This window comes from Stenella coeruleoalba (assembly GCF_951394435.1).
Source record: "Stenella coeruleoalba genome assembly, chromosome: 16".
Lineage (NCBI taxonomy): Eukaryota > Metazoa > Chordata > Mammalia > Artiodactyla > Delphinidae > Stenella > Stenella coeruleoalba.
The window spans coordinates 44,586,254-44,601,908 of NC_137162.1; the positions used below are offsets into that span (position 1 = coordinate 44,586,254).

A 15,655-nucleotide genomic window follows, 5' to 3' on the forward strand; every position below is an offset into this window, starting at 1 on the left:
GGATAGGGGATACAGGAAGGGGAGGAAACTTTGGCTACTTAAAAATGGGCCCTACTGTGTGTTCTATATTATAGTCTCTGTACATCCTCTTTAGGTCTGTTTCTTACCTAGCTCCCAAGTAACAAAGAGGAAGGGGTGGGCTTCCCTGGTGGCGCAGTGGTTGGGAGTCCGCCTGCCAGTGCAGGGGACACGGGTTCGAGCCCTGGTCCGGGAGGATCCCGCATGCCGCGGAGCAGCTGAGCCCGTGCGCCACAACTACCGAGCCTGCGCTCTAGAGTCCGTACTCCACAACGAGAGAAGCCACCGCAATGAGAAGCCTGCGCACCGCAATGAAGAGTGGCCCCCACTCGCCGCAACTAGAGAAAACCCGCGCGCAGCAACGGAGACACAAAGCAGCCAAAAATAAATAAATAAAATAAATTTAAAAAAAAAAAAAAAAAGAGGAAGGGGTACAGCTCTGCCCTCACTTTTTGTTCCCTTTGTGGAAGTCAGGAAAACAAAATCTGCCATTAACAACAGCATGCCACCAGGGTTTCCCCCTGAGGAGTACGTTTTTCATTTTCCATGGAAAGCTTTTAAAGTGACGTTTCCTTGGAACCATCAGTTATAAGCATAAATGTGGGAGTTCAAATAGAATATTCAGTTTTCACAGCTGTATCTGTGCTAAATTAAAAAGGACAGAAAAACAAAGAGAAAGAAAAAAATGACCCATGGCTTTTTGCAACGGAATGGAGGCCCTGGGAAGGAATCTTTTCAATGCCATGTGGCCTGCTCAGTGACTCAGTCATTTCCAGATTGGACTCTTCTAATTAACCTTGGCTGGATTTCTGCACTTTTACTCTTGGGTTGGTGTTTCATTTTTTTGTTCTAGTGCCCACATGAGCATCCTCTGGCAATAAAACACTGGGAGAGAAGTTATAAAAACATGTCATCTTGGTTATAACATATGGCTAATTGATTTTTGAGAATCGCTTAATAGTATGACTTTAGTTAACTAAACAACAATGCCTGTTTTCACACCCCTGAAATTAGCTCATACTATTTCATGACCTGCCCCTGCTGAGATGCACTCCATATTTCTGACCGTAAATCTGGCCTCTGCAGAGGCTTGCATATTTGTTCCAGCTTTGTTGTGATTTTACTGCATTGGTTGCTTTCCGCCCCTCCCCAGTTTATAGTGGGCAGTAAACATGGAGAAAGGTTTAAGGATAGAAAGTGTTTCCAAACTGTGTGAGCTGAATTTTTAATTTCTTCCTTAAATAAAATAATAAAAGGTGGCTTTATTCACTTCTTGGCCCAACATGGATCTCTGTAGTTTCCACTTAAATGGTATGTGAGAGAAACATGAGCTTGTGGCCTTTTTTTTTTTTTTTTTTTTTTAAACTGAGGTCTCCAAAGCTCTGCTGAATTAGATTAATTGCCTGGAAGTTTCACAGGGGTCTACGTCAGTTACAAGCAGGTTTTAATGTGGAAAGTCAGGATGATAGGCATGTGGGAAGAGAGGCTAGGAGAGGCCTGAGAGAGAGGAATGAATGGAGGGGGGAAAATAAAGGCATTTCAGACCAGAAGGAAAAATCTGTTTGGCGGAGGACAAGAAAGTAGGGATGAGGCCTGGGAATATTTCCCCAGATCGTGGCCTGAGCTACAAAGAAAGAGGGAAGGAAAAGATCATATTCCACTTTTACCCCTCTGGAAATTGCTTGATTGATCAAAAGCCTGCCCACCATGTTGTTATACAGTGTCGAACTGCAATATCCCCAGAAAAAGTCACATTCTAGGATGTTCAAAGTAACCCTCGGCTTTCTATAGCTCCACTTGAGGCCGCTGACTTTTTCTTTTCTTCCTTATCATAAAGGAAGCCCAGAGTAACCACTAAAATCTCTTATAATAGCTTGATACTTCCATGCAACTTACCATTTGACAGGGCATATTCTAAATGCTCCATGGGTATCAATTTCTTAAAGCCTTACAAGGTCCCTATGATGCAGATACTATTATTACCCCACTTCACAGATGAAACTACTGAGACACACCCAGGTGAGTGACTTGCACAGTCACGCAGGTGCCACATGGCAGAGCTCAACCTGGCTCCAGCCTCCACCTTCATAAGCAACTTTGCTCTCTTGCCTCTTTGCTTGGGTGGTTCCCAGATAAGGGCTTCAACAAGTCCCTGGGTGCTGGGCCCACGCAGCATTGGTACTAGGAAAGTATACTGGGGCCAGTTCCCGAGGTGGAAGAATGTATGCCTCTTATTTCTTTTTCTTGCTTTGTTGCACCGGCTGGAACCTCCAGGATGATGTTGAGTAGCAGTGGTGAGAGGGGACATCCTTGCTTTATTCCCAGTGTTAGGAGGACCGCATTCAGTCTTTCACCATTAGGTATCATGCTACCAGAAGGGTTTTTGCTGATACTCTTTATCAAGTTGGAGAAGTTCCCATCTACACCTAGTTTTCTGAAAGTTTTTATCATAAATGGGTGTTGAGCTCTGTCAAATGCTTTTTCTGCATCCATTGATATTACCATGTGATTTCTTCTTTTCATTCATTAATATGTTGGATTACATGGACTAATTTTTCAATATTAAACTACGCTGCTTGCATTTTTGGAATAAGCCCCACTTGGTCATGGCGTATATTCTTTTATATATTGCTGAATTCTCTTTGCTAATACTTGAAGGATTTTTGCAATGATGAGAGAGGAAAAGGAGAACTTAGAATGGGGGCCTTCACCTGAGCTGTGGGCGAACCCTGGACTGACGGAAGTTTCTGGCTGTCTGGGCCTCATCTTGGGGATGAGGAATCCCGCTGTGCCACTGTGCCAGCAGGGCTGGGCTACACCGTGAGTGAAAATACAGAACGAGGGGACAAAGCTGGGTGTTCTCATCTGGGCCATTCCAGCCTTGCAAAAACAAACAAACAAAAATGTCCAAGGCTTTGTGTGGTTCTCAAGGGAAGGTGTCAACCACAGTGCACTGGGACTGCATTCCATGGTAGATGCCAAACAAGATTCATAGAAAAACCAAAGGCGTCAACTTTCCTACCCTTTTAGTAGCAAGATAAAAATTTTCAACAATTTTCATTGAACAGAGATGAAACACTTTGTAGGAAAGCAATCCCCTCAGCTGTCAACACTTGCTCCCACCCCATTCAACCCACCACGACCACTGTTGAGAGGGTCAAGTGTGCTCATTCCAGGAGGGCCCTCCTTCCATCTCAGCCAGGGCATTTTTCCTGCCTTCCTGGTGACATAGACCTTGCTGTGTACCTTTGACCTAATTGCCTGTGCTGACCCCTGCATTGGTAACCTCCCTAATACCTAGAGTGACCATATAATTTATCTTTCAAACCAAGAATGGGGCACTTTTGAAAGTGATTAAGCCGTAACAGCAAGCCTGTACTGGAATTGCTTTGGGCAAATGGGGACATACAGTTGACTTCATACTTCAGGTACTCTGAAACCTGGGCTCTGTATTGTTCATGTCAGACCCTGCTTGCCACCATGGTGGGCCCTCAAGTTCTGCTTGAATGCTGAGCACCTTCTTTCCTCTCCCAGAAGCCCATGCTGCTGTCTTGACCTGGAATCTCTAACAATTAATTATCTGACCCTTGAATCCCACCGAGGAATTCCGAAGGCCCATAGAGACCTCCATTTGGGCAGGACTGTGACCTGCTAGGGCTTTGCTTTTGGGTTGTTGCCTTATGTGGCCTCCTACAATCTTCTGGATTTCACTTTAGGTGATTCGGTATGTCCTCACCACTCCTCCTACGCAGACCCATTTGGTACCTACACACACACATTGGCTGAGTGAGTTCTTGGAAACTCACTCCTTCCTGTTGGTGATACAGGGGTGAATTGAATGAGCCTCCATTGGTTTGAAAAGTGAGAGTTCTCAGCAAACCGAAACGCAGCCTTACTCTTGTCTCTACTATGTACATCTGCTATGGCATGATTTCCACTTTAGAGGTGAGATCATGAGGCTCAGACAGATTAAGGAAGCAAGTTCCCATAGCCTCTTTGGAAGTAACCTTGGGCTGGGAAACCAGATGTAGCCAGAGCATAAGCACTGTTAATAGTGTCCTGGACACTGAAAGCAGGGACTCGAACAGATATCTGTACACCCGTGTTCATAGCAGCACTATTCACAAGAGCCAAACAGTTGGAAGCAACTCAAATGTTCATTAATGGATCAACAGATAAACAAAATGTGATATATCCACACAATGAAATATTATTCAGCCTTAAAAAAGGAATGAAATTCTGACACATGCTATAATATGCATGAACCTTGAAAACATGCTGAGTGAAATAAGCTAAACACAAAAGGGCAAATATTGCATGATTCTACCTATATGAGGTGCCTGGAATAGTCAAATGCATAGAGACAGAAAGTAGAATCGTGGTTGCTGAGGGGAGAGGGGAACGAGGAGTTAGTGTTTAATGGGGACAGAGTTTCAGTCCGGGAAGGTGAACAATTTCTGCAGGTGGATGGTGGTGATGGTCACACAACAACGCGAATGTACTTAATGCCACTGAAGTGTGCGCTTAAAAATGGTTAAGATGGTAAATTGTATGTTATGTATATTTTACCGCAATTTGAAAAGACGTCCTGGGTGTTCACTCCAAGGAGTACCATTCTGTTCGCTTGTGAAAGGCGCTTCCGCCGCCACCCTCTTGCCCCGCTCGCCTTCTCCCCTTTCATCGGCAGCCCCCGCCAGCTGGCCTTAGCCTTCATTGTCAGCCACCTGTGCTGATAAAGCTCCGTTTGCTGCCTCTGGAGAATCCTTCGTGGACACGTGGACTCTGCCCACGGGAGAGGCTGCTGGCTTCTTACCTCTGAGATGACTTTGAAGGCCCTCGCTGGCAGGCCTGGGGATTTCTCTTACTCCTGTGTGGCGTGGGGCTGCCGGGCAGAGGCCTTGCATTTGACAAGCCAAACTGCGATGCCACACACCCTGCCTTCCAGCCCAGCCATTGTTGATGGCCACATTTATTTTCTGCCGCAGGTTGGGCATCCCCTCCTTGGCACAGTCGGCATGTGCAGGGCCCTCCCCGTGCTGTTTGGTGAGTCTGGGAAGGCAGACACAGGTGAAGGCAAGGCGGGGCCTTGGGGCTCCATCGCCTCCATGTACAGAGGGGAGAGCTGAGGCCGGCAGTCCTAAGACGTTTGCACAGGCACAGGGGGTTTGGTCAGAGGGGACCCCACCACAGGTCCCCTAACTTCCAGGATAGGGGCTCCATTTGCAGTTCACAACTGTGACCCTGGACCTGGTGCTGGCCGCGCTATGTGCAGCTGGGGCTATCCTTGAGCAGCTGGCTGTTTGAAACACTCAGGGAGGTGAAAAGTGTCTTTTTTCTCCTGCACAACTAGCCCCTATTTAGTTGTATTTCTACTTTTTGGTATGTTCAAACTTTCTTCAAATAGGGCATAGCTAGAGCTCATAATTAAATACCCTGATCCTTTGACTATTCCACATAGCATCTCTCAGACAAAAAACAAAGCTTTTCCACCAACATTAAACAGGATAATAAATTCAAGTTACAAATTCAAGTTATAAATTCAAGTTCAAGTTACAGGAGGTTGCAAAGATGGTACAGAGAGGTTCTGTGTAGCCTTCACCCAGTTTCTCCCAGTGGTGACATCTTACATGATACAGTATAACATCAAAACCAGGCATTTGACATTTGTCCAGAGTGTGTCATTTTATCACGTGTAGGTCATGTAACCATCACAGCAATCAAGACAGAGAACTGTTCCATCACCACAAAAATCTCTCTGTGGTCATACCCACTCCTCACCCACCAGCCCTACCCCTTGGCAACCACTAATCTGATCTCCATTTCTATAATTTTGTCAGTTTAAAGACATTCTGTACGTGGGATCATAGAGTATGTGATCTTTTGAGATGGTTTTTTTTCACTCATAAAGCCCTTAAGCTCCATCCAAGTTGCACGTATCAGTAATTCCTTTTTACTGCTGAATAATATTCTGTGATACCACAGTTTGGGGGGCTAGGTTTTAGCTATTACAGACAGAGCTGCTGTGAATGTTGTGTACAGGCTTTTGCATGTTTTCATTCTCTGGGACAAATGATCCGGAGTGCAGTCATGTGTCATTTAACAAGTCAATGTTTAATCTTTAAAGAAACCACCAAACTGTTTTTCAGAGTGACTGTGAGATTTTGTATTCCCATCAGCAGTGGATGAGTGACCCAGTTTATCCACATCCTTGCCTGCATTTTGTATTGTCACTATTTTGCACTTTAGCTGTTCTAATAGGTATGTAGGGGAACCTAAAAAAACGAAGACACAGTTGTTTTCCTTATCAAGGCTAAGATAATTTCCAGTGTGCATTTTTAAAACCACAGAGAAGAGGTGGCTAGAGCCATCATTAATAAATGCTAACACCAAGAAATAAATCAGGGGAAGAGGCTATAAAGTATTGAAGGGAAGGGAGTTTCTAGCAGAGTGGTCAGGGAAGGCCTCATTCAGAGGACTTTTGAATAAAGAACAGAAGGAAGTGAGGGAACCAGCATTTCAGACCAAAGGAACGGCAGGTGCAAAGGCCTGAAGTGGGAGTGTGCTTGGTGGGGTCAAAGAACTGCAGGGCGGCCAGTAGGAGGGGAGACCAGAGCGGTGGGGTACAGCATGATCATGCCCTGAGCAAACCAGAAAGCCTCTGGTGACTGAGAGCAGGGGTGGGTGTCTGGAACATTTTTAAATGGTCAGTCTGCTGCTGCATTATGAAGAGACTGGAGAGAGACAGGGGCAGGAGAGGAGAGCAAAGTGAAGGCTTGTTCAATAACACATAGTAGAGAGGGTATAACACATACTAGAGAGGGTGCTTGGACCTGCTGGGGACAGTGGGAACAATCATAAGTGGTCAAATTCTGGATACATTTTTGAGATGGAGCCAATGGGATTTGCTGACACTGGATGTGGGGTAACATCAAGGGCTGGCTGACGGGCAGCCACATGAGCAGCTGGGGCTGGCACATGCCAAGTCCCGATGCCACTTAAATTCCTCAGGGACACATGCAACCAACTGTGGATACATGTGAATGGGGTTTGGAAGACAGATCCAGGCTGGTGGTATTAGCTTGAGAATCATTGTTGGTGGCCTTTGGAGCCATGATCCTGATGCGTGGAGTGACTATAGGTGGAATGTGGCTTCACATGGGGGCATTTGAAGGACTGGGCCTTTTGGAGAGTCTCATTTCATACAATGCTGGAGCCTTCCTTGGTGGATGTGGGGTCCTTAAACTCCCTGTTACCGTGGAGGTAGCCCCACAGGGCTTTGCTCAGGGATCCGCTTCTCCTAGGAACAGAACCTTTGTCTTCTATGCATCCCTTTGTACCTTCTAGTGTTTTCTTTGCCCAAGCCCCTGCCCACCCTCTGCTGGCAGGTTTGTGTGGTTGGTCGGCCTGGCTGGTACCCGTGCAGCTCCCAGCACCACAGTACCGCATTCCACCACCGCTGATCAAAGATGATGCAGGGCACTTAAAAAACCTCTCAGGGATTGCTTAAAAAACCTCTCAGGATTTGCTTACGTGCTCAGAGGAACCTCCTCTTTGTCTATTTTTGTACACACTTGTTCACCCCCTTGCTGTCTTTCCCAAGTTCAAATAAGAGAATTTTGTTTGAGAACCACTTCGTCCAATTCTGTTTGGGAATTATCATGTTGTGAGAAATGAAACTTCATGTTAAAAATATTGAGTGTATATTGAGATGCTAAATGTGGGAACAGAACACCCCACATGGGAAAAAAAGGCAGCACACTATGAGTTCTGTTGCCAAGGCCTCCAGGACCATAGCATAAGAAGTGGCATTAATAGAATTAGCTTTCCTGCCAGCTGCATCAGACCCAGGTGTGGTCTTCCAGAATATACGAACTGGGTTTTCGTGTAGTTAAAATTTCGCTTATTGTGGCTCAGATGAGATTTATACCCACTGCCCTTACTGGCTCCGCGTCTAGCACTCACTCAGTGAAGGACTTTTGACAAAACCTCAAACCTCCCAGCCTCTGGCGGCGGGGAGGCGGGAACCAGAGCACCTGCTCTCTGAGGGACGGTCCAGCTTAGTGTGGAAGCCCTGATGCCTGCTCAGTGGGCCTGACTAGCCCTTAGGCTCAAGCTGAACTAATGCAGATGCAGCTTCCCCTGGGCTGCTGGCCTGGCAAGCCGGCCCACCAGTGCCTCCCTTCGACCATTCTACTGCCCTCTCTCCTCTGAGAAAGGCCCAAGTGAGCAGCAAGTCAGTACAAGTACCCAGGAAAATACTCCCAGTTGGTGGGGCAGGACCAATGCTCTTTCAAGGACGGGGAATAGGGGTCCTCAGATTTTGCTTTACTTCTCCTCACTTGCGCACCTCCCCTGGGGGGTCTCCCTTGGACATCACAGTCCAGTTATGCAGCAGGACCTGGACTGGAGGAACTGGGTTCTGAATGGGCTCTTCCTCCAGAATGGCCAGGTGCCTGGCAACACACCAGCTGTAGATTCTAGGAGGATGCAGGCAGATGTGAGGGGTGGAGAGCTAGAGGTAGCTGGCAGTCTTCCAGACCACTGTAGTCAACTATGTGAAATGTTTTAAAAAGTGAAAACTGGCTTAGAAATGTAGAGCACTTTGCACTCCCAGGAACCTATGGCAGGTGTGTGTGTGTGTGTGTGTGTGTGTGTGTTTAGGGTGTGTGCGTATAATGGGTGCAGGAGGAAACTAATCCCTGGCAATGACAGTCCCCTCCCACTTGGCATTTGTCTTTACATAATCCTCAGAACAATTGGAAGAGGAAGAATTACCCCAATACCATGATGGAGAAGACCGAAGGTCAGAGCAGTTAAAGGATGGGCTGGTGAACTGTTGGACCTAGGGGTCTGTCCCAGGTCCTGAGCTGAGCTCTTTCTACTCAGCAGACCTGCCCATCATGGGCTGTGACATGAGGACCTGGGGGAAGAGGTAGAAGGCAGATATTTTATTGGCTGTCAAAAAGCGTTCTCATACGTGCAGAGGGTGACCAGACATAGCACATGAGGTTTAGGAACCTGGGTGGAGAGAAAAGCAGGGTTCTCAGAGAGCATCTCCAAAGCGAGGAGATGGGCAGTGTGGCAAGGAGGCACACACAGCGTTCCCAGGCCGCTGTTCTCATGCTGAGCAATCCAGAAAAATGATGTGTGTAATCTCATCCTTATCGTTTGCAAAGTGGGCACAGTCACTGCTTATCTCCTCGGAATGTGGCAAGGGATGCTGAATTGAAATGACCACAAAGCACTGAGTCAAGTTTATAAAGTGCTATGTAGAACAAATACAGAAGTAAATACAGACGTGCATGTCCTTTTCCTAGGAAGTTTATTTTTACGAACTAAGAAAAGACTTCCAGTCTCAATGAAGACTTTTGCACACTGGGCCGTCTGAAGCACACTATGTGCTGTCAAGTTCACTTACAAACTTCTCCAAGGTTTGCAGACTGAAGAGGTTAGCTGAAACCTGCTTGGTAACTGCAATAGATTTTCAGTTAAATGTCCCAATAGAATATATTGCATTACTTTCATTTATGTGGAAATTTTGCCCAGATTTTAATTCCCTTTGACCCATGGGCCGTTTTAGGCCTTCTGGTTTTAATTCCATCTGTCTCTGATTAATCCCTTGGTGCTCTTCACCTTTTCTGCTGTCACTGGCAGAATATGCTGCAAAGTGCAAATGCCTTTTGGTATGTTTACTAATTTAACTGATTCCAAATGTAGAGTAGAGATGCCTTCTGGAGTTTAGATCTGCAATTTTCACATATCAGAATTTCATAAGTGTTTTCTCTCTGTCATCAGTGAAGGCTTTGAGAAATTGCTTTGGCATTTTAGTTTTTGAAATTAGATGTTTCTCCCTATTTTCTTAGGTTTCTACAAACAGGAACTATATCTTGTTCACAAACAAGTCATATGTTTAATCAATAGTCCCTGTGTTTCTGCCTTATCAACACGTGAGGATTTTAGCTAATATCTGTGCCTCATAATCTCGCATTGCTAGAAAGAGCAAGCACCAAGCCTCTGGCTTCCTTGTAACCTGAGTCAAGTCCGTTCCCCCCACCTCTCTGCCCCCAACATGGATCAGAGGGCTTATAGGCTAAAGGCTAAGGGTGTGAAGACCCGGTGTGAACTTGAGCTCTGATACCAAGTCTGTATTTGATTCTGGGCAATATTTCAAGGCTTTGCATCTATAAAATTGAATGAAACGATGTAAAAACAGAAAGGGAAAAAGGAGGATTTACACATGTATTTGTACACATACATGGTTTTGAGAATACAAAATCAAGATGTATGTGTGGAGTTGTGTGGATGGTGGTGTAGGAGAGAAACCAACCTTTAAAATTCTTTGAATTTGCCAGAATACTGTGTTTCTCTTTGTGTCTCTTCATTTCTCTGTGTCCGCCTCCTTCTCTGCCTCCTTCCTCCCCTCTTCCCTCCCTTCCTTCCTCCATCTTCCTCTCTCATTCACACACACACACACACACACACACACACACGCACGCACACACAGCTTTGGAGTACTGATATCAGAAGTTAAATTATTAATTGCATTAGAGGTTAAATTTGTTATTTTTTTAAATACATATATTTTAAAATTTTTATTTTCTATTAGAGTATAGTTGATTTACAATGTTGTCTTAGTTTCAGTTGTACAGCAAAGTGATTCAGTTATACATATACATATCTAATCTTTTTCAGATTCTTTTCCCATTTAGGTTATTACAGAATATTGAGTATAGTTCCCTGTGTTATACAGTAGGTCCTTGTTGATTATCTATTTTATATATAGTAGTGTGATTATGTTAATCCCAAACTCCTAATTTATCCCTACCCCCCACCCTTCCTCTTTGGTAACCATAAGTTTGTTTCCTAAGTCTGAGTTTGTTTCTGTTTTGTAAATAAGTTCATTTGTATTATTTTTTAGATTCCACATATAAGTGATTTCATATGATATTTGTCTTTCTCTGACTTACTTCACTTAGTATGATAATCTCTAAGTCCATCCATGTTGCTGCAAATGCATTATTTCATTGTTTTTTCATGGCTGAGTAATATTCCATTGTATATATGTACCACATCTTCTTTATCCATTCATCTGTCAGTGGACATTTAGGTTGATTCCATGTCTTGGCTATTGTAAATAGTGCTGCAATGAACATTGGGGTGCATGTATCAGAGCAGAAATAAATGAAATAGAGATGAAGAACACAATAGAAAAGATCAATGAAACTAAAAGCTGGTTCTTTGAAAAGGTAAACAAAACTGATAAACCTCTAGCCAGACCCATCAAGAAAAAAAGGGAGAGGGCTCAAATCAGTAAAATTAGAAATGAAAAAGGAGAAGTTAACAAATGGTACCACAGAAATACAAAGCATCATAAGAGACTACTACAAGCAACTATATACCAATAAAATGGACAACCTAGAAGAAATGGACAAATTCTTAGAAAGGTACAATCTCCCCAGGCTGAACCAGAAGAAATGGAAAATATAAATAGACCAATCACAAGTACTGAAATTGAATCTGTGTTGAAATAACTCCCAACAAACAAAAGTCCAGGATCAGATGGCTTCACAGGCGAATTCTATCACACATTTAGAAAAGAGTTAACACTTATCCTTCTGAAACTATTCCAAAAAATTGCAGAGGAAGGAGCACTCTCACATTCATTCTATGAGGCCACCATCACCCTGAAACCAAAACCAGATAAAGTTAACACAAAAATTGTTATTGTTGACAGGTGTTTTAGGGAATTTGAAGTAACATTCATTTAATTTATGTAATATACTTAACAGGGAATTCATGTGAGTATGATGTATCACAGTTACATCAGTATTACATTTGTCTATCAATGACTAAGAATTTCTAGCCATTAAATAATTTTCATAACTTATTTCTCAAATAATTTACTATTATTCATTACAGTTTATTTCTGAAAGTAAAATTTCAAGTCCCTTGTCATATCCATGCATCATGATATTACAAAACAGCAGTATATATCCCATGGATGGCCCTTTTCTGACCTCTTATTTTGTTGGAGTGGTGGTTGTTGATGTACAATTTACAATCAAAATGGATATTTCTAAAGTTTTCAGTGCAATGAAGTTCAACAGTTATTTGTATATCCATGTAACCACCACTTAAAATATGATAGAGAACATCTCTATTGCCCTAAGTTTCTCTCATGCCCCTTTGCAATTTACTTATAGGCAGCCACTTTCTGATTTCCAACTCCATAGATTTGTTTTACCCGTTATATGGTTTCTAATACATGGAATTATGCAATATGTACTATTTTGTAGTTTGACTTACTCAACATCATGTTTCAGTTATCCATCCATGTTGCTGCTGCCTGTATCAGTAGTTTGTGCATATTTGTGAATATATATGCACACACACACACACACACACACACACACACCCCATATTGTCTTTCAATTCATGAGCATGATCATGTGTTTCTCCATTCTCTTAGGTCTTCTTTTATTTCCCTAAACAATGATTTTTAGTTTTCACTGTAGAGATCTTACACATATTAGATTTATTAATACCTGTTTGATGTTTTTTAAAATTAATTAATTTATTTTTTCACACACACACACACACACACACACACACTGTGTTTTATTTTGACAAGAGATAAATAAACTGACACCAAGCATTGTATATGGATGACCACAACAAAAGCAACAATGATTGAAATTACCAAACACGAAACACACTCATACTATGTCATAATATTGACATTCAGTCCAGTAATCCTCCACTGTAACAGCTCCTTTACTTTGCAGTGAAAATTGATTTGTATATTTTTTGCCTCTGAGTCCTTGTGGGATTTTTTTTTTATTCAAACAGAAAGTCACAAAAATTATAATCATCCTCATCAGTTTAAAATAATATTTGTATTTCATTTTAAAAATTGCTGATGGTATATAGAAATATAGATATTTTTGTGTATTGGCCCTGAATCTTGTGACTTCATGGAATTTACTTACAGATTCCAGAAGTTTCCTTCTTTTGGGTAGATTCCATAAGGCTTACTATTTATACAATTGCCATCTGTAAATAATGACAGTTTATATCTTCCTTTCTAATCTTTGTGTCTCTCATTTCCTTTTCTTGCTCTTGCTAGGACTTCCAGTGTAATAATGTTGGATAGGAGTTAAGAGTGGAAATTCTCATCTTTCTTATCCTGGAGAGACAGTATTCAATTTTTCGTCAAAAGTGTGATGGTAGGTGGAGATTTTTCATCCGTGCTTTTTATTTGATTGAAAGACTTCCTTTTAATTCCTAGTTTGTGGAGATATTTTATCATAAGTGGGCATTGGCTGTGTATGTATTTTAAATGATTCCCTCTCATTTCTTGTAAGGGATGGTCTCAGCTTCCATTGCACCAAGTGTCGATCTCATTCATGTAGATTTGCCTCTGATTGAGTCCCTCATCTTCCCACTTTCACTGATGTTAGCAGAGACTAAAAATAATCCCAGTTCTTTTGGACATAAACAACTGTTAAGCTAAACTTTGCGCACCCTGTTTGTGTAGTTAATTTTTAACAATAGATATCAGACTTTACACTGCTTATTGTACAGCTTGGTGTTAATCATCTACAAGTTCTTTCACTCCATACAGCTTTCATCCTTTCACCAGGATATAACTGAAATTTAATAAAATATTATATGATAGTGTTTTACATTATCTGAACCCAAATCCAATAATCAGGTTTAAAGTAAAGGAAACTAGTTCATTCCAGCTTATTGTCCAGGTTCATTCACTTTTCTAAGTGTTAACAGGTAATATGTATATTACAATCTTATGATAGAATCCATTTTATGGTTTATCCATTTTTATTTTTGAAATAAAAGTTAAATAATATTTAAAAGTTCAATAATATTTGAAAACCAAAGTTAAATAAAAACCCTGTGATTTTAAATTTGTAAGAAATACCAATAAGAACTTATGACATATTATTTTTTCTCTTAAAAGAAGAGACATTTTCTAGCTCTGTCCACTGAAAACACCTAAAAGCAATGACAACCCTACCACAATTAGTACCCATAGGATCCAGCTTGTGGGCCTTAAACACAATTTTCCACTAAAGCAATTCAGGGCTTCTTGCAGAAATTGCTGGTTCCAAGTTTGGAACAAAAGATGAACTTTTATGTGCTTTCAAGTTGAAGGACTTCTACTGGTCTGAGATGGGATGATTTGAGCACAAATGTAATAATGCTGAAATGGATTGAAATCCAATATTTATGTCTAAAATGTTTATGAGTTCTAATACATATTTTTAAAAGAGCAAAATGCTCATTGGTAAAGTTTCAATATTGCTAGATTACTAATTCATTATTCTTAAAATTTATAATTAAAGGAAAAGAATAAAACATTTACCCTCCACTTCTTATATAAATTATAACAAATAATTGCTTCTTTATAGATAATTCTGGTTAATGTAAATAGAAGAAATGATAGAAACAGAAAATTATGACTTTGTAACCCCTAATGGATGATAGATTTGGACAGTGATTATCCATGGCTGCCAAAACCTTTAAGTGAGATTTTGATGAGGAATGTTATAATAGAGGGATAAGGGTGACAACATCTGACCTACTGATCAATTGTAACATCCAAAAAGAAAGGCAGTCAGATGTTTAATGTCTCCTGATGTGATATAATAAGAGGTACACATGAAATATCCTTTCCAAACAACTTGAACTGGTACATGATTAAGTCTTTGATCTAGCTACCATTTGTAGGAAGTCAGAGGGCAAAAAGAAAGGCAATCAGATGTTTAATGTCTCCTGATGTGATATAATAAGAGGTACACATGAAATATCCTTTCCAAACAACTTGAATTGGTACATGATTAAGTCTTTGATCTAGCTACCATTTGTAGGAAGTCAGAGGATAGAATAATGTGTTGAATGGCACCACTAGAATGTCTAATCTGGAATGTGGGAAAACTTACAGGACAACTGACCTGCTTTCTTTAATAAATAAACAGTAAGAAAAAAAAGAGGTGAAGTAAAATATAAGCAGGGGGGAAGGAAGTGAGACTTAAAGGATACATTGAGCAATGCAGTGTGTGATATTCTTTGGATTCTAACTCACATAAGTCAACTGTCAAAAGACACTTTCTGGAGACAATCCGAGAAATTTAAACATTTGATGATATGAAGGAATTATGGATAATTTTGTTAAGTAAGATAAAGACACTGCAATTATTTATTGTGTCCTTACCTGTTAGAGGTTAAAAACAGAAGTAGTTTTTGATAAAATATGATATCTTGGATTTGCTTGAGAATATTCCAGTATGTAACGGAGGTAGTAAACAAAATGTGTGGGAGGCGTATAGGGTGGATATATCATTTATCATAAAAGCTAGAACACCTGAGGGTAAAGCGGGTACTATTAATAATTGCTCAGGGCAAAAGAAGCATAAGCAGGCTCTGGCCCTGCGTGCATGTCTGCTCAGGGCCCTGGAATGCACAACTCTGGTCTGGACACTTACCTGCAAGTTCTCATGGGGAAGTTCAAAAGATAGTGCTCCCACAGAGTATCACTGTGCATCAGCAGGTGTGAGCTGCCCAGGTGTGGCGAGGTGGTGTCTGACAGAGAAGAGGCTGTGTATGGTTTATAGGCTGC

The 15,655-nt window shown here is 41.7% G+C and overlaps 1 protein-coding gene across 4 annotated transcripts in view; it reads left to right on the top strand.

The window, feature by feature from the left end:
• Nucleotides 1-15,655, top strand: part of LOC307175636 (uncharacterized protein) — a gene marked incomplete at its 5' end in the record, with an annotated part of 505,492 nt that overhangs the window by 469,641 nt on the left and 20,196 nt on the right. For all 4 annotated transcript variants that reach the window (XM_079900938.1, XM_079900936.1, XM_079900939.1 and 1 more), the window contains one exon: nt 13,145-13,244. Coding sequence is in view for 1 of the 4 variants with exons in the window: in XM_079900939.1 (XP_079757065.1) it covers nt 13,145-13,171 (27 nt within the window). The remainder of the gene's footprint in view (nt 1-13,144; nt 13,245-15,655) is intronic.